We start from the raw sequence: 23,784 nt of genomic DNA, 5'->3' as shown, positions 1-23,784 counted from the left end.
CTAAATATACCTCTTAAAACATAAAATAAAACAATTGTAGGAAAAATCCAAATATACATGCAAATAAAGACCAAATAAGTAACTGGACCAAACACAAAAAATTGACCTGGCAATTGACTACAAATGAATAAAATATAGTAGATTAAAGAGAAAAAAAAAATCACTATATAAAAGGGATATATAAGCTAACTACTGACAAAATCATAAGTCATACACACTTGCTACTTTTTAACAAGAAATATTTTATTAAGATTGCTTAATTAGCAAGAAAGCAACAATGACAATGGTAATAAAACAAGAAAGGTGTATGGTGTGGCCCGCTTATGATTCTCTAACATAACAAGTAATGGTGTGCTGGATTAAGAAGTAAATAAAATATATCAAACTTATTATATTCATTTAAATAAATACTTTCATCACACTTTGTAATTTGTTATTTAAGTAATTTAATTATTAATGGTATATAAGTCATTTTGCTTAAGAAAATTCTTAAAAATTTAAATTTTATTACTAACATTAATATTAGGAGTAGATTAATAAACTAATATATAAAATTAATGTCATTTTAACTACATGGGATTCAGACTTATTTTTAAAAACATGAAATAAATTTCACTGAATTTTTGTAAAGAATTAGGGGTAATCCTCATTTTTCCCATGATATAATGAGAATTCTCTCTCTAGAAGTCCAATCTTTAGTTTGACATAGAATTTCAAGCTATGATGTATAGACCTCGTAACGTAGTTACTACAGTTTGTGGCGTTGACTAGTTGAGACTTAAACTTTTACTCGCTCCACGAAAGCGAGCTAATTAGATGGATCAACTTCAAATTTACCATAAATCAAAAAATTTAAAAAAAAAAATTTAAATTTACCATTTTCTTTTGTTCGAAAGATTATTAATTGTTAATTAATTCCTTCTGCAAACTAAACACACATCCAGATGCACGCGCGCTGAATCAAGTGGGTATTCACACAACCAGTTCTTTAGTTCTTACAATGTGTCCTGTAATCAGACTAAAACAGTGTAATCCACACTCAACTGCTCCCGCGTGGAGCTGGAGCAGGCCGCTTTACCCAAATTGACTCAAATAAATTAATTAAAAAAATTTGTTTCCCTCGAGTTGGCCATTCTGCGTGCGAGCTCTTTCATTTTAATCAAAGCCCCAACACTTACATACTTTTACAATCGATCGTCGAAACTCGCTGAGTCGCTTTGACTCGCTGAGTCGGTTACTCGATCTGCGTGCGACTTCTCCACGCGATGAAGAGCGAACTCGGCGTTTTCGATTTCAAAGAAGAGGACGAGCTCCCCGAATTAGAGGCTGGTAAATTCTTAGGGAAATTCAAAAACCCTAATAACGACGATTCCCCTGCTTTGAAGCGTGAGCTTCTTGAATGCGGTGCGTTTCATTATTTTTTGGTGCTCTATTTAGTTGCTGAGGAGATTTATAATTTCTTTATCAGCTTTCCCCCTCTTTGCTTGGTTGCTCAGAAACCCCGGGAACATATAAGCTATTCAATTTTGACGCCTTTTTTTTACGTGTTTTTGGAAATTAATTATAGGAAGAATTCTCAATTGAGCTATGGTTGTTTGGAACTTAGGTCTTAATCATCTTGTTTATTTATGCATTTGTTTATTCTGTAATAGGAAACTGTCACTGGTTTCATCACTACGCTAATACTGATCTTAAATCTATTTCCAGTTACCAAAGAAACAATTGTTCAGATAGAAGGAATTGGGAATGTACCTTGTGTTAATGCTGATGCGGTTGACTGTACTCCTAGTTGTAATGTTGACTGTGCTCCTAGTTGTAATGAACAAATGTGTGCACCGATGAAAATTGATGGAGAGGAGGGGAATGATATTAGAGCTCCTCAAATGAATTCTACAAGTTGCGAGCAAAGCCCCAACTTGGAAAAAGATAATTGTGGATTTGAAAGTTGCATTTCTGAGCTGGCATCAAGAGATTTGTGCACAAAGGGTCCGTTACTTGGGGAAAGCCAGTTGTGCAGTGGCAATTTGGATCCTCCGTCCAATGTATTTCATTTCTCATGTTTTTAATAAAACTATATTCTCAGTGTAGAAATTAAGTTCAAGGTTATGCTTACACAGGTATAGGTTTACATTGTGCAGAATGAGCCAGTTGACGTGAATTCTGATGCAGATGGGAGTATGAGTGAGGGTTCTTCTTCGAGTCCTGCTTCTGATATTGCACCCAATGGTGGTATGTTCTGTCACAAGGAAATTTTCGACCGTTCTTGCTTACAGCATTCTATGCCATGTCATTTATGCCAATGTTCTGTATTTTTTAACAATAGATATTGCATAATTTCAGTTTCTTTGAATGGTCACATGTCAGATCAGTGGGTCGATGATTCGGAAGTGGTAATTTTCTTTGCTTTCAGTAAATTGTTCATATGTAACTTAGAAAATTTTTGGTTATCTTTACTGATATTGATGTAAAGCTTCTCTCCCATGAGAATGCTTTCTGCTTTCTGGTTGTATAAGGAGTTTAGAAAATAAACGGTGGGCACAAACCTTTTGAGTTCTGATTAGACATGCTTTCTGTGCCATTAACAGGATGACATAAACATGGGAGTTGTTGTATCTCCTGATTATGTTTTCTTTCGCGATAAGTTTTGTTTGGGGTACCTGGTTGTATTTTCCTGCACTGGCATCAAAATCAAGGATTCAAATGCATGTGGAGTCCAAGAATCCTTTACTTTTGAGAAGGGAATTGATGATATTGTTGATATCAAGTTTCAGTGGCTTCAAAGGGTGAGTTTTACCCATTTTGAGTGTCTACTTTTTGTTGCATTCACTTGCTTTGTTGGTAAAGATATACATTTTCTTTTCTGGACTTGATGTAGTTTGGATCAGTTGAAGTTAAGCTCCATGTGATATTGAACGACGTAGCACAAGACGATAATGCATGTGGAACTTCAGGTCAGTGCACTTGTATGAATTTTGTGTTGGTGCATCTTCATGATTCCCTTTTTTTCAGTTTGGAATTGTTGAAATTTTACCTTGAAGACTGCCAAAACTCTTTCTCTATGTTGCAACTTGTGCTGATCTATGCATTATCTTTGATGTTCTTTTTCCTGTATCATTCATATTTTGTGTAAGTTTTCATCCTCTCTTTTTGATAATTTAATACAAATATAAACACGGAGGCACATGCTTTGAAGATCTCATTGAAGTAGAAGAAGGATTTGGTGAACACTCTACTATAGTATCTTTTTTCTAATTCATTGTACATGAATTTTTCAAGTGTGTATAATATTGAATGCAGTTTGCATATAGTCTGATGTATACTTTCTTATGTTTTAGACACAACATTTTATTATTGGCCATATTGGGTTTTTATCTTCTGCTTCTATAAGTTTCAAGAAATTTAGTTCTATGCTTTTTGTTTGTGATCTGTTCAAACTTTGAAAGTACTTTTCTATTCTTATAAAATCTCAATTGAGTTAAATTATGATTTCACTGTTAGTTGGAAGTTTGCACTCCTAAATAGTCTGCTTCTTATTTTGTTTGCCAACTCTTCCAGGCATTGAGGAGTTGAAGTTTTCATTTTCTGATTGCAACTGGTCTGAACAACTGGAAAAAATCACGTCATTAAATGCTAAATACCTTGCTTTGTGGAGTGTTGATCATGAGTAAGTTAAGTTACCTTTTTAATCCCGTAGTGTCTTTAATTAACTTTTCTTCACATATTTATTATTAACAAAATAAATGTCCCTTGTTATGGTAAAGTGGAGCAATACATGTGTCGATCAATCCTTCTTAAAGTGGTGCTTAACTTTGGGGTCCATATTGCTGCTTCCTTTTACTAATATAGCCCTTGCAGGTGCTGTGACAATTTTTGTAATGGCATATTGGGAGTAACACTTTTTTTGGCTTGTGTGATGCTAGTTAATGCATTGCAAAGTCCTTGTACCCAATGTCTTGGAAATAACATGACAGTCAATATATACTGGTAGATTAACTGCTTTATATGCTCTAAAAGAACAATATTGCGTCAGAGTTTCCAACTCTGTACTTGTTTTTTAATAAGGAGGTATAATCTTAAAGTTTACTGTTTCAGACTTGAGAGAACCAATAATTGGTAACAGTACCTCATGCTGATTTGGTTAGGACATGAATAAGAATAGACCCAAAAAATTAGAACTAGCTCTCTCACTGCTCAAAACGCCTTGTTTCCCATGGTTTAAATCTTGGATCTTCCTATTTTGAAAGTGGAAGCGCTGCTTGGTTACTAAGGTTGGTTTGTTTGAGATTTGCCTGTTATCAAATTGTTGTGAGCATAAATTTTATCCTACATATGCTTTACCTAGTATCATACTTTCTCGGTTTTTATGATGTGTTTTTATTTTTAATTTCATTTAGTTTATCTTGCTGTTATGTCAGTGAAAAGATAACTCTTTGTTTGCTTGTAGTAATCCTGTGGATATGGATGGAGTTGGACGGCGACGCTATTTTCCGAAGTGAGTGAAAGCTATTTATTTCCCTTCTCATATCATAATTTGCGGGATTTTTTTGTTTAAAACAAAAAAAACCTCTATATCTTCTGTCGCGATGTTTTCTTGTTTGAGTCCATGCATTAGTAGCACGCCCAGTTTGATTTCGACAGTGTTTTTGAGAACCATTTTTTTCTTCATTATTATGTAATTTTTTTTTTACAACCATATTTAAAAAGTAAAGGATTTACTATGTTATTCTATATTGAAGTGAACTAGTGTATCTCCTCCATGACTTCATATTGCTTTATGATGTGCTGCAGAAACACTATATTCTTTTGAAGATAATGAACTATTTTGATGCATAATTATTTATTTATTTGTGGCATTTGTCCTGAAACCGTATGGTGTATAACAATTGAATGTCAAATGTGAAATTTTACAGTTTTGATGAGCCATTCGAAGATGTTGTCTATCCAGAAGGGGATTCCGATGCTGTTTCTATTAGCAAGAGAGATATTGATCTGTTACAACCCGATACATTCGTCAATGACACAATCATTGACTTTTACATAAAGTGAGTTTTTATTTGATACATTTTTGATACATTTATAAGTATCTTTGCTTTCGACTTATCCTTTTCCGTTATATTGATGTTTCAAATGAATTGAATGTTCCAGCAACATTGTTAAGTGCGTAAATCCTTTTGTGTTTTTTCAATTTTTTGATGCTTTCTTCTCTTGAAGGTTGAATATTTGCGTGGGTTGTATATGATTTCACCTTTATCATTATTTTTATAATATTATTATTTTTTAAAATATTCTAGATTTCACTTTTAAGCAAATAGTCAAAAGAGCTTCAATCCTGCCTTTTTTAGTTTTTTTTCTCTCTCTTCCCGTATCTAGTGTGATTATTCTTTAGGTTTGTATGTTAAGATTTCATCTAATAAAATTTTGCAGATATTTGAAGAATCAGATACAAGCTGAAGAAAAGCATAGATTTCATTTCTTTAACAGTTTTTTCTTTCGGAAGCTTGCTGATTTAGACAAAGACCCATCCAGTATTTCGGATGGCAAGGCTGCTTTTCTTCGTGTTCGCAAGTGGACGAGGAAGGTGGATATATTTGGAAAAGATTATATTTTCATTCCCGTAAACTTCAAGTAAGATGAAACTTATTTTCTTGTAAAAGTTGTCTATTTGAATTTGGGTTCATCAATGACTCTTACATGCATTAATGACAGTCTTCACTGGAGTTTGATAGTCATATGTCATCCTGGTGATGTGGCTTCATTTAAAGGTTAGTCCTTGTTGTAACACATGATGTCTTTTTATGAAATCTCCCCTTGTTTATGTACTTTCATATCTTTCAGTTGAAGACTTGAAAAGGTCGGAGAAGGTGCCGTGTATACTGCATATGGATTCTATCAAAGGAACACATGCAGGTCTCAAAAAACTTGTTCAAAGGTATTTACAGCTTTTAGTTCATATTATACCGTGATACCTTTAATCTATGGTCCTTATCTATTAGTTTAACTTGTGGGTGAAGTGGTAACTGAACATGGTATGAAGGCAAAGTTGACTATGTGGTTTTCGAAAATGATTTTTTATTAAAGCAGTCAACTATCTGTTCAAATTCGTGGTCACCATTAATAGGAATTACATTGTCTTGTGCTTTAATCCTGCCATTATTTCATTGAAATTATGAGAGGTGTGCCTATTGATTGTAGCTAACTTTGTGGTTCTGGTTGTATTTTATCTACGTGCTTTTATGAGAGAAAAGACATGTTAGAGCTTAGATATTGATGTTGGATCCTTATCTATAAGCTTATGCTTTATATTGTTTGTAAATATTTGTTTCTTTTTGTCATATTCTCTTTTAGTTCTGTTTTCATGTGAAATTTTGGTTTTAGGAGTTAAAATAGTAGATTTGTGCTTAGAAAGTCCTGTGAAACTATTCCAGTGTTTTCACATCTTTCCTTGTTCTGTATTGAAATTCCCTTGTTATGTTAAGATATTTGAGTGCCATGGAAGTGTTAACTTACTCTTTAGTGGAATAGAAATGAAACTGTTTGTTCCATTTCTGTTGAAATATTTAGTAGTACCAGCACTTATTAGTTACATTTTTTCATGCTATATTTCCATGATTACCATAAATATATTACACTTAGTAAAGTGTTTCTGTTTTCATATATTCTCGGAAGCTACATCCTGAATTTTGTTTATATGTGACTTTCATACATTTAATGAACAGTTACCTTTGTGAAGAATGGAAAGAGAGACACAAGGACACATCGGAAGATGTTTCTTCAAAATTCTTGAACTTCCGGTTTATCCCACTTGAGGTATTGAAGTTGATTTTACATTTTTGGGGTTCTTTAAAGTGGGGTTACAAAAAGGAATTCCCATTAAAGTTGCGTATTGCAAGTTAGGTATTATAGGGAAGTGATGAAGTGAAAGATGTTGATTCCCCTGGTTACATATGCCTCCTCTGTTGTCATGTATTTAGAATTTAGAAAAGGTTTATTTAATGACAGTTTTTTAACTTAGGTCTTGAATTGGGTATCTACACTTGTCCTGACAGTTAATTTATGTTCCATGTCAGCTTCCACAGCAGGAAAATTCATTTGATTGCGGCCTGTTCTTGCTCCACTATCTGGAGCTCTTTCTGGCTGAAGCTCCTGTTAGTTTCAGCCCATTAAAGTTAAAGAAGTTATCTAGCTTTGTAAGTGATCTGCTTAACTTTCAGTATTTACCCTGTGTCCTAACTGCTCCACCATTTGTTTTATCTTTTATATGCTTAGCTATATTAATAACTTATTTCCAGCTTAATGTGGATTGGTTTCCACCTGGCGAGGCTTCTCTTAAACGTTCTTTAATCCAGAAGTTAATTTCTGAGCTCCTTCAAAATCGTTCTCGGGTTTGCCTTGAAGAACATCAATCTTCTAGATTTCTGGAAAATAGTGTGAATGAAATGCGTTTAGAGTTTCTATCAGAGAAATGCAGTGCTGCAGCAGCTCGGCATGGAAATTTATCAAATTCCCAGGCTGGCCAGGGCGTTGAAATCACTCTATTAGGACCAACTTCTGGGAGGAATTTGCAGTGTGCTAATGATTCTAGCTTGGTTCTCAAGGAGCTTCTTGAGCCAGGAGTTACTGCAGGATCGTTACTAGCTTATCAATCTTTTGGTGAGCCATCTTCGTATTACGATCTCAATGGTGCTGCATCGGCAAGAGAGGTATTTTCATTATGATCCTAGTGGGAATGAATTATTTTACTCAGTAACAAGGTAATTTTAACAAAATAAATATGGGCATAATTAACTGAGGTTTTTGGATGTGTTTTGAAAAAACCTACCAAATTAAAGTGAACAGAACTGCTGATTTGAAAGCACAACAAAACAACTTTGAATATTGCTGTCTGAAACTACAATTTTTTTTTTTAATAAGTTTTACCTTGCAAAGCTTTCTCAGATTTATAGGAACTATATTGGAAGGAAATTGAAATGCAGTTGCTTGGATGTTGACTGCAGTATGATTAAATGCCTTTTCTGTTCCCATTTTCTCTGATTACAGCATGATGTTGAAACGGCTGAGGAATATGGATATTTGGCATCTGGAAGTAATGGTTTCCAGCAAATAACTGAACTCACACCTCAAGTTGGTAGCATTTCCTTTCCATCTAGAGATTTTGGAACTGAGGCTACGTGGAACCCAGAAATCTGCATGCAAGGGGAGCACGGCGTTGACTCTTCAGATCTATCAGCTTCTGATGACTCCGAAGATGTAGGGATAATTGAAAACGGGCCCTTTGTGGAGGATGGTGGCCAAAGCCTTGAAGGGAGGACTGATCAGCCCAGATCTCTCTCAATGGACATTGGGTGTTTCACAGAAGGCCCGGCTTCTGTCCCTAGTGAGATGCTGCAGACGTTAGCCGTTGGAGGTCCTGAAGTGCCTGATCAAATGCATGACAGAAATGATATTACAGACCTTCCCTCCTGTCACGAAAATCCAACAACATCATTCCTCGAGGACTCAAATCTGATTGAACAAAGGTTGTCTCAGGACTCTGATACAATAGGAAACAGGGAGGTTGATGGTGATTATGCCCAAGTTACTGATGATAATCTTCAGACACAGCCATATGAACAGCAAGGTGCAAAAAGGCTGCGACTCACTCCGCGTGAAGGAGAAGATTGATGGGAAGCCCTTAAAAGGATCTCCATTTTCAAGGCATGTAGATGTGGGTTATCTCCCGTATCTTTTCAGTCTATTTTGAGTTTTAGTGGGTATTGTTGGGTGCCATGCTGTGAATAGTGTTCGTGGTTATGTCGACTGTAGTTAGTGGAGAAATTGGCTAATAGTTAGCAGGAAAATTATTTTGGATACTCAGCAGTTCTCATTGTTAACATTAAAAAAAATATATATATTAAAATTACGTCCCTAATGAAGAGAAGAGAGGGGGTTGGGGGGGGGAGAGGCATGAAATGAATATTGGAAAAGTAACGAAAAGAAAATCGAGCTGTCGGATTTTTCGTAATGACAATTATAATCTCAGTTTAAAAGTTCGAGCTTGGTTATAAACATTGATGCTACTAGGTTTAGCACATTTCTTTTATGCAACCCAATTGCTTTATTTCTTTAGATGTTCAACATGATTTCGTTCAACGAGGGGAAAGGGGACCCCCATTAGTGGAGGGTACAGCGCTATTTAACATCCTCTTACAAGGTATGGTACCCTCACTTTCTCAACCATGCACCTTATACACTTGTTTTGACAATTATTCACCTGCATTTACTTAACATATGTAGTGATTTTATTTTATTTTATTATGGTTTTAAAGTTACATCTAAATTTAAAACGAATTAAAAAATTTTGCATTCAAAATGTAGTTTTGAATCAGTCAAATCATATAACAATTAAGGGTAGTAACCCTTTGAATTATCGATATTTAGCTGCATTTTGTGGTTTATGAATCGCTTAAAAGAAGTTTTCATAGGACAATGAGTTGAGGGTTTAAGGGTTGAGAGATCTATTGTACCTTCAAAATTCCACCACTTGAACTAATTATGTCACTTTTTAAAATTTGAATTAGAATCAAATAATAGATCTAATATGATATGAATTAAAAAGAAAATAATAAATAATGCTCAGCTAGCAAAGTTTTGTACAAAATTCGACAAGTGCCATCAATCAATAATTTTCATATATATTAAATGGGGTTGACTTGGTAATCCTCCAGTATCAGTTCGTTACATGTGGATCTGTAAAAATCTCTAATTAAATTATATGTGGGATGTCACTAGTAATTATGATGTAATATAAACCAACCAACATTGGAACCTCACCACTCAATAGTTTTCAAATTATCACTATGAAAATAAAAATTACATGGTAGCAAGTCAACGAGTCATTCATCGTAGAGAACTGGTGTTTCACTCTTGAGGGTTAAGTTTGATCCAAATTTAGTGCAAACGGTGCAATGCCAGCATATTTCTCAATGGAATGGAGTATTTTTATATTTTCTAATTAATAGTGGCATAGTATTTTTTTTTTATTTCAATAATTTTATGTTTATAAGATCATCTCCAACTAATTAGTGGCGCGATATTAAAAATGCAAATTTTGTAAATAATATGACGTGGTCACCATTCAAATCATTGCATGGACGAGTGTCATTTTCGTAATTTTATAGGTTCATTCTAAAATCCAAAACCGTTGGATTTAGTCACAAAAGTCCAGCAGCGTACACCCACTCCCTTTCTTCCGGTCCCGGACAAAACAAATATTTTTTAATTTTTAATTTTTAATTTTCGGTTAAAGGCTTAGTGTCTATTTAGTATAATTTATCTAATGACTATTAGTACTTATTTAATCTCATAAACTCTTATTATAATTTTTATTATTGTTTGGTTAATTTTTTAGTATAATTTTTTGAGCTTAAATAAACTATTTTTACTCTACTAGTAAAAATTTAAATTTTAAACTTATGAAAGTCGAGGTTGAAAAATTTTTTAAATGTTAAAAAATTTAAAATATCTTCTACTTATTTGACAATTCTATTTTATTATTTTCATAACATAATTTAAAAAATTATCTATTAAAATAATTTTATAAATTTTTAATTAAAACTGTCATTAACAATTAAATAATTAAATTTTTTTAAATAAAAATTTTATTGTCAAAAGCTCTACATAAATAAGCCCTGCTTCATAAATTGTACCAAAAAGAGCTTAGTGCGTTGTCTTCTTCTCTTATAAGGCAAAGGGTGTCTTTTATGGACGTTGCAGCATGAACACGACACCTTCAATTTGTCTAAAACCGCCACTTCACGTTCACTCTTTACACCTGTCGTCCCAAACAATTGCCTTCTCAAATTCTGGGCTACTCTTAACAAACAAATCTCGTGAAATTTAATAATTTAGGGTTTAAGAGTAAATAATAATAATAAACAATAAAAATAATTTAAGCATTATAAAAAAAAAAAAAGAAATGAAGCTCTTGTACAACAATCACCACCAGAATCGGACACAGCGAATGGCTTTCGCCGGTCTCTTCGTAATTCTCTTACCAATTTTCGTCCCAAATCTGTTCGAACCGCTGGGCCGAGCCTCGCCGACAATGTTCTCCGTACGTTCATGTAAACACTCTTCATGTCGTGCATTTGTGCGCTCGCAAGAGCTCTTCTGATTGATTAAATGAATGTGTATGTATGCAGGAGTGGAATGCGCCACAACCCAGGCACTCGTCTCTGCTGAAGATCGCTTTACATAGACAGATTGTACGTTGCTTTGTTTCTTTCCAAATTTTCTTCTTCAAGTTGCTTTGTTCCATTTGTTGCGATTTTATTTTATTTGATTTATTTGTTTGTTTCAGCCGACCGAACAACAATCTGAACTCTGGTCTCCGTTGGTCAACCAAGGATGGAGACCCTGTGCTGAATCTACAGGTACTTCTTGTAAGTACCAATTGCTATGCTATTTATCTTGATAACTTCTTCTTCTTCTTCGTTTTTTTTTTTTTTTTGGTTGAATTTACATCTGACTGAAAATGAGTTAAAACTGATTGTACTATGAGAAATTTTGCGTTAATAGAACTAACGTTGTCTGGGGATTTTCCACGAGGTGATCAATTGGTTGAAATTTTAGCAGAAAGTTAGTATTTGATGAGTAATTTAACTATTTCAGTGATGTTTTTAATAATGACGAAAGTGTGGTGTTTTTCTTATAAAATTTTCAATTGTTCCTTGCAGCTTTGCCAAAGAAGTCTCGAGGTTATGTCCAAGTGTTTCTTGATGGTGGTTTAAATCAGCAGAGAATGGGGGTTAGTAACTAGTTTATGAAGAGGCATAGAGAATCATTCAATTGTTAACAATTCCTATATAGCTTGTGATTTTATAGCTGTCTATTCAGTAAATAAAGAGTGACTGCGATGCTGACTTCCTTTTTCTCTTGCTTCCAAGATATGCGATGCAGTTGCTGTTGCCAAAATATTGAACGCAACCTTGGTGCTGCCGCACCTTGAAGTAAATCCGGTTTGGCGAGATTCTAGGTATTTCATGAGTAACCTCTGTTTACAATCCATCATATATTCTGTTTTTCCTGTCTAAAAGAATCCATTTTAGTATAGTAATTATGCTTTGCTTCTGCAGCTCCTTTGCAGATATATTTGATGTAGATCACTTTATTTCTTCCTTGCGTGACGAAATCTCTATAGTTAAAGAGTTACCTAGTGAATACTCTTGGAGCTCTCGGGAGTACTATGCTACTGGTATACGGGATACTAGAATTAAAACAGCACCTGTCCACGCTTCTGCCAACTGGTACCTGGAAAATGTCCTGCCCATATTACAGAGGTTAATGACTTCTTTTTATGCCTGTCTTCTAAGTTTTAGTGAAACTTTCTGCTTGAAAATTTTTAACTGGGATCCTGTGATCTCAGTTTCTACTACTATGAGAAGAAGGCTAAGTTTCTATACTGGTGTTGGTTTGGAACATCACTATGATTCTATGAGATCTTAAAATTTGTTCAAATCCTACTCCATTTTGATGGGAAGATATATTGTTTTATCCATGAAGACTAGTTTTTGAAGATCTCTCATGATTGATATTCTAATGTTTTTTGACTTTGATAAATAGCTGTCAATATGGTTCTGAGTTTGCACTTTCCCTTCAGTAACACATTCATATCAAGCTTTGCCTTGGTCCTTCAGGGGCATCTGATCATGTACAAATGTGCCTACCGATCTTTGATGTAGATATTTACTGTTAGTACTTATTTGAAAATTTTATAAAATGATAAGTAACAGTTTTATTTGCAGCTATGGCATTGCCGCTATCGCTCCATTCTCTCATCGTTTGGCTTTTGACAACTTGCCGACAAATATTCAGCACCTACGGTGTAAAGTCAACTTTCAAGCTTTAGTTTTTGTTCCCCATATCAGGAAGTTGGGAGAAACTATTGTTCATCTCCTCCGTCACCCTCCAGGCAAACTTCAAGCTTCAGGGACTGAGTTCCATAAGGGGAGGATAGGTGATTCTGAAGTCACTGGAGCTGGAAAATTCACTGTGTTACATCTTCGCTTTGATAAAGTATGAACCTCCTCTCCATCAATACTTGAAAGAACAATTACATATACACTTTTCATTTGGATAATGTTGGTAGGTAAAACCTGGACCATATAAATGATGAATTCTTCTGGTTACTCCAGTATAGGGAAAATGTCTTGCCAGAAAATTTTTTTTTTCCCTCTTTAATTGTCTTATTGGACCATAAGAACTAGATATAATTAAATAAAAATCTCCGATCGTAAAACTTTGTGGAAATGTCAAAGACGAATCATCCACCATGCTTGCTGTAAGCAGATATGGAAAACAGCAACTGTCAATGTTTTAATTCTCTTATTAGGGTAAAACAATCACCAAATATTTCATGATTAAGTAGTTCCTTGATGAGAACCATTTTGTTTATTTGTTATTGGGTATCTCTTGATCTTTTTGGTTTGATTATATCAATTTTGTGTTTGAGTAAATCTATATGTTCTCTCTAACCTAACCTAATGTAGGACATGGCCGCTCATTCAGCCTGTGATTTTGGTGGCGGTAAAGCCGAAAAACTGGCTCTAGCAAAGTACCGGCAAGTAATTTGGCAGGGCAGGGTCTTAAACTCTCAGTTCACTGATGAGGAGTTGAGAAATCAGGGGCGTTGCCCATTGACTCCAGAAGAGATTGGGTTACTGCTAGCGGCTTTGGGTTTCAACAATGGCACTCGCCTCTATCTTGCTTCACACAAGGTTTTCTTTTCTTCTCGCTATGAAATCAGAGGCTCCATGTTTTCATTTCGGACTTGACAAATAGAAGATTTATGTGATCTGTCATATATGCCTTCTCAGTTGCAATCTGAACTCTTTAATTTCCATGTAGAGAATGATATATAGAAGGAACATTCTAATTTCAGGTTTATGGTGGAGAAGCTAGGATCTCAACATTACAAAAATTGTTTCCCCTCATGGAGGATAAGAAGAGCATTGCCTCTGCAGAGGAACTGACCAAGATTGAAGGCAAGGCTTCTTTATCGGCAGCAGTTGATTATTACGTGAGCATGCAGAGTGACATCTTCATTTCTGCTTCTCCAGGAAACATGCACAATGCTCTGGTAAAGAACCTATTTTTCAGTTTATTTATAAAGTTTGTCTTCTGGATCACAGGGTAAATCTTAAAATTTGAGTATTCTAAGTTCTTAGGCTAAGATGTTAAATTCTGTCATCAGGTTGGACATCGAGCTTACTTGAAATTGAAGACCATAAGACCAAACATGACGTTGCTGGGGAAGCTCTTCTTGAACAAGAGCATGGGTTGGACGGAGTTTCAGCATGCAGTCCGCAATGGGCATAAAAATAGACTGGGACATATAAGGCTAAGAAAAACGAAACAGTCCATTTATACATATCCTGCTCCTGACTGTATGTGTCAATCTTAAATTGAATAATTTTGTTAGCATCATCTGCAAGCACTACTACTTATTTTTAGGTTGTATATCATCACAATTTTGAAATAATGTATTTTATTTACATGGTTCAGGTTGCACTTTCTTTGAGCCCCATATATAATTCAATATTTCTCAATTGACGTTCATCCAAGAATTGACGTCGAACACGTTTCTGTTACAGACTTCACGAGCATGCTATTTCTTCTGCATCTGTTATGTGCACACAAATTGTTAGTGGCTGTAAAGAAATTAGGTCAGTTAATATAATCGGCTTTAACCATGTGAGAGTGGGACTGGCGATTTGGAAATGGGAGAAAATATGATATAATGATATCATATCATATAGAAATTGTACAAGAATTTATATGATATCATTGATATCAACTATTTGCCTTGGACGGCAACAAGTTTCCTTAATTAAATAGAAATAGGATACAAATACTTGTACAAACCATAAATTAAAACAGTAACTCTTGTTTTCAGTTCTATATGTATATATATATATATATATATATATATATATATATATATATATATATATATATATATATATATATATATATATATATATATCTCATACGACACATTCTAATAATTAATAATATCCACTAAATGACTAAATTCTAACAGTTAAGTCACTTTTTAGTTGTTGAAACATCAATCATATAGCCCGGTGCGTTTCGCTTGATAATTATATATGGACTTTAGGGGTGTTCATGGGATAGGTATACAATGCAGGCATGCTAGCTTCCAAAAACTCAGCTGCATGCATTTCAGCACAATAACAATTGAAAACAGCACAGGTCACAATATTAGCATTTAATTTTCACCAACATACTAATCACCTTGATTGGCACCTGGAACTGTTGGTGTCTGACCATCTTTCTTCTCCTTACGACTCCCATTTCGGCTGGCAGCCAATTCTTTAGATTCCGCAGGGACAGAAGATGATGTCATGTCTTCCTCAATTGGAAGTGTCCTTTTTGAGCCCTCTAGAGCAACACCAAGAACAATATTCTCTTCCAAGGGAGTCCTGGCTACAGATTGTGATGCAACAGATCCCTCAATGTCTTGATTTGCCGGTGGAATGGCTGAAGGAATATCAGTTTTTTCACTGCCAGATTCAGCGTTAGTAACAGATTTCTCAGACATTGCCCCTCGATCGGTGTCTTCGGAATTTTGTGACCCACTTCTCTTCCTCGGATCTTCACTTCCCCGCTTCTGCTGTTCTTCATGAACTGAACTATCTGGCAACAAACTGCCACTTTGGGGCTTCAAGCCGGGAGTAGAGGTAGATGTCGGTATTGCCTTGCCCTCTTTGTAGTCAGGAGTTGATACCAATCCAGCCTGTGAATGTGCCTCAGAATCAGATTTTGAGGTTGGTTTAACCTTCGTATCCTTTTCTTCATTTCGTGCTGCACGAGTTGAAGCTTTAATTTTATCATCACTACTGATTTTATAGGAAGGTTCAATAAGTAGAAACGGACGGTTTGCAGCTGCTCTTGAATGAGTGAAAATCGTGTCAGCAAACGGAATGTTCTCCAAGTCAGGCTCACTGTAAATTTTTTGAACTGTGCGGATAGGAGTGGCCAGCCGGGCCCTATGATGGCTGATAACACGAAGAAGATCCAAGAGTATTGCTTCCTGTTTAATTGCAATTATAAACTTTAAGTGAGCTAAAATCATAATCACTGATTCTTGGATAAATTGCTGTGAGAAGCATAAAAAGGAACTACCACAAAAACTGTCATCAAGAAAAGAGCTGCTTTGCAACCCCTTAAATGTAGCCAAAAATGGCATAAATCCTTAATTTTTAGTCTACATCTTTCTGAGATCTCCCTAGAAAATCCCAATCTTCAACCATATATTAGCATGTGTTAGACCATTATCTTAACCTGTGTGTGTCCCAAAAAGAGGGAAAATGGAAAATGAAAACCAAAAAAACCAGAGCAAACACTCAACAATATGATAATAACATCAAAGGAAAATGCTACTAGGGCAGTTTTCCATCTATGCTTCTTCAAAAGAACTGGCAGAGTCCCTGAGAATGATAGATAACCCAAAAAAAAAAAACATTCTGACAATCCATGCAAATGAAGTTATCGTGTTTATCACAAATAACCAGCACTGGAGGAGCGCAGCATGGATGAATTAACATTGAACAGTTATGATATCTCAGCATCTCAGAAAGGTTGCTCAGAGGAAAAGATTTGTCCATTTTCACAAATAAAGTTATCATGTTTATCACAAATAACCAGCACTGGAGGAGCGCAGCATGGATGAATTAACATTGAACAGTTATGATATCTCAGCATCTCAGAAAGGTTGCTCAGAGGAAAAGATTTGTCCATTTTCAACAGTTGCTTTGAAGTTTTCTTCCAAGATATTCTATAAGCAGTACATATTAAAGTCTAATCATAAATGGCAAGGGCTTTGATACAAGAATCCATTGAAGTCCAGTATGTACTTGCACAAAACATTCTAACAAATTAATCTCACCTTGACACAAAGATACTCTTCAAAACGTGAGGTCTTCACAAAGCAAGATACCAGAATCTGTAATAATTAGAGCAAGAGACAGATGTTAACATTTGAAACAAAGGCAATCATTAAAACTAACAAGGAAAGAAATAATAGTAACAACAAGAAAATAACCACTACAGTCTTCGCTAAATATCTCATTTTCCATTTACATAGTTGAGATAAACAGGAACAATGGAGAACTAAAATAATGAGCACAGCCAACAAGAAGTCTGGAATGAAATCTAGAAACTGAAGTAACCAAGCACTTGTGAATTCCACATCCCAAAAAAATAAAAAAATGAACACAAAACTTCTTTTTTATTTTTCCACAGATCATAAGCAAGCTAAACTTGTTTTAAACAATACAGACTGCATCATGACACAGAAATTTTAAATATCAGATGACAACAAAAAAGGGCAACTCACTATAAATTAAATCTGAAACAAAAGGTGAAATAAAAAATGAAAGCCTTACATTAAGAGACTGGTTTTCCGGGTTGATATTTTCCAAAAAGACTCTTCGGTGCAACCTCTGCTGCTCTATTTGAGGATTTTTGGCCAACACTTTGCGCATGTCTGCTACAATGCTCTGAAGATAGAGAAGGAATGATTAAAGTTCTTTCACAGCACAAAGAACCAACAGAAATTCTAATCTACAAAAATTCATGATAAAGTAAACAAGCATTGCTACTCACATTAACTTTATGGACATCCAAGTGACTGATGGCAAGGTAAGTCTTGATGCGCCAATGAGTCTTCTGGCTAAGATTCCTCACCACATTAACAGTGAATTTGTGATTTGGGATGTGTACTGCTTCGCGATCATCTCCTCTTATAATTGTGGGTGACCACCAACCCACATGCTGATAAAATATAGGATCTTGATTAAATAAGGCAAACTTGGGGTCAAGTACTTCAATTACTATCATTTGCTTTCCAGAGGGAACTAAGCTTTAAGATTTCATTCAAGTCTAGCTAGATGCAGAATATACATTACTACTCTTTTCCTATCAAATCTCCCTTTGTCCTAGGTATGGACAACAGAAAGTAAGACAAACCTCAACAGTGCCAGAAACTTCATAGCCTTGAATCTTGGTTTGGATCCATTCATTGATAACAAATGGCTGCGTCGCGTGGATCATTACACTTGAAAGGAAGTTTGTAAATATCTGAATGAAACAAATTAAAATAAATCAAGTAAATGATAATCACCTAGTCCACAAAAGAGAGATACCCGAACATACTATTTGCTGCTGGTACGCTAAGTCCTATTTAGAACATGTTATGACAAGAAAACTGCATCATCCAACTGAATTATATGAAAATGAAATTGGTTTTTACCTCACGACCAGCAAGGGTGAGCAATACAGTACCAAGGCCTCCAGCAGTAAGCCACCTCTGGGTAGAGAAACCAAGTAACTCCATGAACAATGATACAGCAGCAACCCACACTGCCGTATAAACAGCTTTCCCAGCAAAATTGAAGCCCATCTGCCAAAGAAATGAAAAAACTGTTCTAAAAAGAGACTTGTTAGGTGCACTCTGTTAGTGCCCCAAATATGCTAAAACTATTATTTTATAATTCCCTGACCAAATTCATTAACATAAATCAGAAAATGAAAAGGCATGCTACAACATATCCACAAGAGATCATACGGGCACCGACAACTTTAGTATATGCCGATTCTACATTTGTTATTCCATCTTAATTGCCATTTCCGAATCAGAGTCTTCCTGAATGACCATGAAAACGATCAAACATTTGCATACAAAATCAGGCAAGAGATTATATAATGAATATACAGCTTTAAATTCTTACGCGGTCACTAGAAATGCAATTTCAAGTACTTCAACCAACAAGAAACAACTACCAACTACCAACTTAGCAAAATTTTCAAACTAACATAACTTTTAAGCTCCGTCACTGATGGAACTTATAGAAAAATAAACATAATGTACAAGCAGCAAAAACAGGCTTGCAGAATAATTAAGAGAGTTACGAAATAAATCATAAGATGATTTTTGGTAGATACACATTAACACTCTGATTATCATTTGTGAAGTGATAACTTCGTGATGAGAAATGGATGAAAATTGCTTAATGCATAAGTAATAGAAACTTACATTTCTTGCATCGGTGGAGTCCGCATCATTGGTCTCTGTTAAGAATTTTTGAATTTGTTGAATCAAGCTGCAAATGGAAAGATATAGCAATATTTAAAAGCTGGTTCAAACCCCAACACCAAACATTAAAACTGAACAGGGATCAACAAGCTACCAACTCATCACAAAACAACAGAACCTATTTTTATATTCAAAATAGATAGAACATTTTATTAGATTTTTCTATTAAAGTAACCTTGTATTGCATTTATGACAGTCAATATATATTTTTGTTTAATCAACACTACTAGTCAACTTATTGACAAATTGATTGCTATGTTCTGAAAGATATTAAGTATGGAAGCAGCCACAATTACCTTGATAAACAATAAGCAAATGCCAGCACAGTTGACAAGGATCGTACAAAATTCAAAACCCGTTGCTTAACACCCTGGCTTGTTTCTGAAGGTAAAACTAGTGGATCTAATTCTCTGGCATAAAAACTCCCATCAGTACTGATATAATTCATTTGAATAAAAAAAGAAGGGATCATTGGGCTGTAATTCTATGGAATGCAGAAGTACACCTGCAGATAAGTGTTACCCCAGTCCATAGCAACAATGGTTGAAGATAAGAGGTCAAAACGTAATGTGTATGACTTCTCTTCCAGCTACCATCAGTTCTCTGCAAAAAAAAAAAAAAAAAAAAATTCTGTAAGTGTGAGACAACGAATTAAAGGATGCAATGGGATGAAAAGGCGAGTAGAAGAAGAAAATACATTGAGAAATATAGTCCTGCCCAGACGAACAAGTGGCACAAGACCCCATGCAGCAAAAGCAACAAGAGCAGCTGCAGGGATCAATCGTAGTATCACAGGGTTTCCACGCAATGTATCATATGACCTGAAATTTGAAAGAGAGATTTAATACTAATCATGCATTCAATAAGATATGGTATATGTACATAGCCACACAAAAATAAAAGGCAAGAAAGAGAGATTTCTTTCGATTAGATGAGAACAAAGAAATACACGTGTGCATATGCTTTTATGTACATGGGTGAAATGCTGCAATAAGGTGCAAAAGAATCTACTTGCATGACTTTATCCATAGTGAACAACCAGTAAAAAGTAGCTAAACGTGGGGTCTAAGCATTTTAAGGATGACATATCTCTTAAACTGGTAGTTCATCTCTTACCATGAAGATTGAAGGCCTAAAGCATACAAGGAAGCTAGAGCTTGTATAATCTGGTTATCAACACTGAATACGTTAAATTCTACAGTGCTAGAATCTATTAAACTAGGATAAAACTAATCGCTTCAGGCACCTTTACTGAAATATAAGAGAGTAAGAATCTGTCAAGTAAGAGTAAAGAGTTGAGAAGAAACTCAAATGCAATACTATGGCTAAGAACATAATTCAAGGTGCAATATCTCAGAAAACATTTAAGCATTGAGTGTGAGCTGTTAACTTTACAGGTTTATGGTTGATCCAGCCTTCTATATGTGCTTACAAAGTTGAGTACAACTATGAAAACGAAAAACAAAAAGTAGGTAAAGAGAAATACATACCTTGTCAAAACTGCAGCAGCAGCAGATTTCAAAACAGGAATATCAATTCCACCTGGTGCTAAAACAGATCGGCAGATAAAAACATTGCACTTGGTAGATATTGGATTTAGCGGCCCACATAAATGACTTAAAAGATTAAGACCCCAAGCATCCCGCCGCTGAACATGCAACAAGCATCAATTTCAGAAATCAAATTGTGTTAATTGCTTAAACACACCCAAACACATGGAATAGACTAATAATTACAATCTGTTTGAATACAGTTACTCGAAAATCATAGAAGGTAGCCAGGGAATAGCAATTACAAAATAAATTTAAAACTCTTTATCCACAGAAAAGCATACCATAGCGAGTGATGACAGATTGATGTGAACTAATCGGCCTTTTCCTGTCTGTCTCTTAAAAGAAAAACAAATTTGATATATCATATAAATTAAGCACTTTGAACTTAAAAAATTAATTATGCAAGAATCCAATAATTGAAAGACAGAAATCACATACGGTATAGAGGTTACTGCATCCGAATTTATTATATATATTAAATTCCTGAGACAATTGCATGGTGCTGGAACAAGTCATTGCAGCCAAAGAAATGCAGATACCACCAGCAGCAAAATATCGCAACGCAATCTAGCAAGGAAGCCCAAGAATATAGGCACACAAATTATCATTATTAGTCATACAAAAGAACAAACTAGACAATTGCAAGTTCTTTGGAAACCTGAAATCAAAATACTTTCAGTGAAATTTTGCTGAAGTGTTGGAAGACAAAGGAGCTGAGCCTGAAAGGAGTTACTTACTCTAAAGCGAAACGAGGAATTATTGGCTCTAGAGGAGGAATGAGTGAGGGACAGGGAGATTGATTGTGAAGATGCCTGCAAAGGTTGGAGTTTCTGGTTGCGCTAACGTGCACCACGGTTGATTTTTCCAATTTGCCGACGTGGTCCAATCAATTGGCAGGATTTAGGATGAGGTGAATTATGAATCGTATTTTTTTCCTGTGGACCCACGAATTTACAATTTCGCTGTGCGCACTTTATGTGGCGACTTGCGTTGGGAATTCTAACGCACGCCATTTCGCGTGTTTAATTATATTTCTCTTGTTCGGTCGTTCCCGCCCCAAGGTGTAGTAACGCGTCAGCTCAGCGCAAGTCGTTATGATATTTCTTGTTGCATAGTTCCCTACTCATTTTCCTTTTAACACTCTTTTGAAAATATTTATTTTTGCTTTTGCACTTTTTTTTACTACTTTAATTTATATTAATTTCCTTTCAAAAATAAATAAGTTAATTTCTTCCAGTGTAGTTTATAGAAAAAAAAAATTCGTCTAAGGTTGTGTTTATAATGTTTTGAATTTTTTAAATGCTATATTATAAATCTGTGTGAAACTAATATAACACTACTTAGTTATTTAAACCCAAAATCAATAGAATTGTTTTAAATATTTTTAAAAAAATTGATCAAAAGTTTTAATGGTTACACCATAAAAATATATTAAAATTTCGGATCCACTAGGACTAATAATATGTGTGCGTATAAAATTGAACATATAACTTTGCGAGATTAATTTTGAAATTCACTTTCGCTAATAGCACTGAAAATAATAAATTTATTAAAATTCAAAACTGAGGCCTACGACCCTACAAACAGCACTAACTCACTGTTGGGCTCTCAAAATTTCTTCAACTTACGGTACTACTGAACACGTCGATAATTCCTAAAAGGTTTTAAGTTGATATTTTAAATTACAGTAACCATACACTAACCCCAAAATAAAAGAAAATCATCCAAATTTGAAATTTTATGCATTTATAAAATTAAGTCCCGTGAGGATAGACCAAGTCATCCGGGACCATTGAAATTTTGTAATTTTGTGGACATAAATTGAACTTGTGTCGAAATTTTTAAAAACACAACAAGGCACAGCACAAGTTGTTCTAATCTGTGAATGGATAGGTAGGACACGTGTATGGTATGCTTATTGAATGAATGAACACGTGTATGGCATGCTTATTGAATGAATGAGTGAACGTTAAGACGACTACTACTAAATTGAAAATGGTCATAGTTGTTGCCGTCGGCATTTCAAAGAAACAAAGTCCCGCACGTGCCAAAATCCTACCATGTCTTAGTGCATTTTCCTGGTTGTAGCAATCATCGAAACCTCAATATGTAATTTTGCAAATAAAAATTTTGATATCTTTAATATTTCAACAAAGAGAATTGTATCTATCTAAACCACGATGATTGGATGATGTGCGAGTTGGATTCTTATCAGCGACAGCTAAGTTCGTAATTTGCAAAGGGCCCATGACCATTATGTCACATGAACAAACTTCACGAGGTCTGTCTGATTCTCCGTTTTAATCTTCGGTTCCGTTGAGTCCCAACGTCCTCACTGCTCAACCTTTTTTCTCTTTTTGATGCAATGTAATAAATCATCTGTTGTCCAAAAAAGAGAAAGCACGCACTAATAATAAAATCTGTTAACCGTTGTATTTGAGTGCCCATGCTGAACAACAACGGGCGGATTCCATTTGAAAAGTGGGCTGGCCCATCTTGTTTACGATATCAGTCGGTTGAACTTGAACCCACTAGAATTGTATATGGGGTTATTTTTAGAAATCTCTCTTGAGATTTGATATAATTTTATTTAGATGACGAGATTAATTGTATTCTCACTTACCTCTCCTGCCGTTAGTATACATACTAGTTGACCGTTAGTTGACTTGCGAAATAACTAAAATATCCAAACCAATTTGGGGAGACAGAACATGTCTCGTGAGCGACAAGTGCTTGTCTCCCTAAATTACATAATGCTTATTTCTGTAATTTCGAGCGACGAATGCTGTCTCTCGGGCGACAAGTGTCTGTCTCCCCAAATTACAGAATGCTTGTAGGGGTGGAGGGTGAAATAAAAAACCACTAAAATATAATTTAGTTCTTTTAGCAATAGACTATATCAATCTCCACCAAACAAACCATCAATATTTTACTTATTTAAATAAATAATTAAATTTGAAACCATCAAGTTGTATGTCACCAAACCGGCAACACAAATAAAAAAATAACAAACGTTTTAATTTGTGGCAAGAGGAAAAAAAACATTAGTATGAGTTAATTGAATTGGAAAATAAC

General features: G+C 35.0%; 3 protein-coding genes across 8 annotated transcripts; 2 read left to right on the top strand and 1 right to left on the bottom strand.

Moving 5' to 3' along the window:
* Positions 1-977: 977 nt before the first annotated feature.
* LOC18041270 (probable ubiquitin-like-specific protease 2B) lies at positions 978-8,882 on the top strand. 2 transcript variants are annotated; one of them, XM_006433765.2, is made up of 16 exons: positions 978-1,404; positions 1,708-2,042; positions 2,139-2,229; positions 2,341-2,390; positions 2,586-2,783; positions 2,876-2,951; positions 3,556-3,664; positions 4,445-4,492; positions 4,911-5,042; positions 5,425-5,625; positions 5,707-5,762; positions 5,836-5,929; positions 6,717-6,807; positions 7,068-7,187; positions 7,290-7,700; positions 8,038-8,882. In XM_006433765.2, exons 1-16 carry the CDS (start codon positions 1,266-1,268, stop codon positions 8,659-8,661), a joined length of 2,775 nt encoding a protein of 924 aa, XP_006433828.1. In that variant the 5' UTR covers positions 978-1,265; the 3' UTR covers positions 8,662-8,882. The 2 variants fall into 2 exon arrangements, with proteins under 2 accessions (XP_006433828.1, XP_024039785.1); XM_024184017.1 differs by having other exon boundaries at positions 2,124-2,229.
* Positions 8,883-10,662: 1,780 nt separating this feature from the next.
* Positions 10,663-14,632, top strand: LOC18040623 (O-fucosyltransferase 31). Of its 4 annotated transcripts, none has more exons than XM_006433763.2 (11): positions 10,663-11,092; positions 11,181-11,243; positions 11,339-11,411; positions 11,715-11,785; positions 11,925-12,013; positions 12,114-12,317; positions 12,783-13,053; positions 13,527-13,754; positions 13,919-14,116; positions 14,231-14,423; positions 14,542-14,632. In XM_006433763.2, exons 1-11 carry the CDS (start codon positions 10,955-10,957, stop codon positions 14,568-14,570), a joined length of 1,557 nt encoding a protein of 518 aa, XP_006433826.2. In that variant the 5' UTR covers positions 10,663-10,954; the 3' UTR covers positions 14,571-14,632. The 4 variants fall into 4 exon arrangements, with proteins under 4 accessions (XP_006433826.2, XP_024040439.1, XP_006433827.1 ...); XM_024184671.1 differs by having other exon boundaries at positions 11,339-11,420; XM_006433764.2 differs by having other exon boundaries at positions 11,339-11,420; positions 14,231-14,552.
* On the bottom strand, positions 14,379-21,800 carry LOC18040360 (mechanosensitive ion channel protein 3, chloroplastic). Of its 2 annotated transcripts, none has more exons than XM_024184670.1 (15): positions 21,447-21,800; positions 21,148-21,276; positions 20,991-21,044; positions 20,647-20,804; positions 19,854-19,977; positions 19,662-19,759; positions 19,453-19,566; positions 19,097-19,163; positions 18,314-18,463; positions 18,031-18,141; positions 17,668-17,835; positions 17,448-17,561; positions 16,949-17,005; positions 15,295-16,093; positions 14,379-14,659 (listed from the first exon to the last, which is right to left on the bottom strand). In XM_024184670.1, the coding sequence occupies exons 2-15, from the start codon at positions 21,223-21,225 to the stop codon at positions 14,634-14,636; spliced, it is 2,118 nt and encodes a 705-aa protein (XP_024040438.1). In that variant the 5' UTR covers positions 21,226-21,276; positions 21,447-21,800; the 3' UTR covers positions 14,379-14,633. The 2 variants fall into 2 exon arrangements, with proteins under 2 accessions (XP_024040438.1, XP_006433825.2); XM_006433762.2 differs by having other exon boundaries at positions 20,991-21,038.
* Positions 21,801-23,784: the final 1,984 nt, after the last annotated feature.

This window comes from Citrus clementina, unplaced genomic scaffold (assembly GCF_000493195.1).
Source record: "Citrus clementina cultivar Clemenules unplaced genomic scaffold, Citrus_clementina_v1.0 scaffold_5, whole genome shotgun sequence".
Taxonomy (NCBI): domain Eukaryota; kingdom Viridiplantae; phylum Streptophyta; class Magnoliopsida; order Sapindales; family Rutaceae; genus Citrus; species Citrus x clementina.
The sequence above is the reverse complement of the archived record's forward strand: the minus strand, read 5'-3'. Positions and strand labels throughout refer to the sequence as shown.

Excerpts from the sequence above, each read along its gene's own strand:
- LOC18041270 (XM_024184017.1), top strand. The coding sequence starts at position 1,266 with ATGAAGAGCGAACTCGGCGTTTTCGATTTCAAAGAAGAGGACGAGCTC. Across the intron at positions 2,391-2,585 it reads GGGTCGATGATTCGGAAGTG|GATGACATAAACATGGGAGT; the intron begins GTAATTTTCTTT and ends TGCCATTAACAG. Across the intron at positions 5,930-6,716 it reads CTCAAAAAACTTGTTCAAAG|TTACCTTTGTGAAGAATGGA; the intron begins GTATTTACAGCT and ends TTTAATGAACAG.
- LOC18040623 (XM_024184671.1), top strand. The coding sequence starts at position 10,955 with ATGAAGCTCTTGTACAACAATCACCACCAGAATCGGACACAGCGAATG. Across the intron at positions 11,093-11,180 it reads CCTCGCCGACAATGTTCTCC|GAGTGGAATGCGCCACAACC; the intron begins GTACGTTCATGT and ends GTATGTATGCAG. Across the intron at positions 11,421-11,714 it reads TGAATCTACAGGTACTTCTT|CTTTGCCAAAGAAGTCTCGA; the intron begins GTAAGTACCAAT and ends TGTTCCTTGCAG.
- LOC18040360 (XM_024184670.1), bottom strand. The coding sequence starts at position 21,225 with ATGACTTGTTCCAGCACCATGCAATTGTCTCAGGAATTTAATATATAT. Across the intron at positions 20,805-20,990 it reads ATCTGTCATCACTCGCTATG|CGGCGGGATGCTTGGGGTCT; the intron begins GTATGCTTTTCT and ends TTGCATGTTCAG. Across the intron at positions 16,094-16,948 it reads AAGAGTATCTTTGTGTCAAG|GAAGCAATACTCTTGGATCT; the intron begins GTGAGATTAATT and ends GCAATTAAACAG.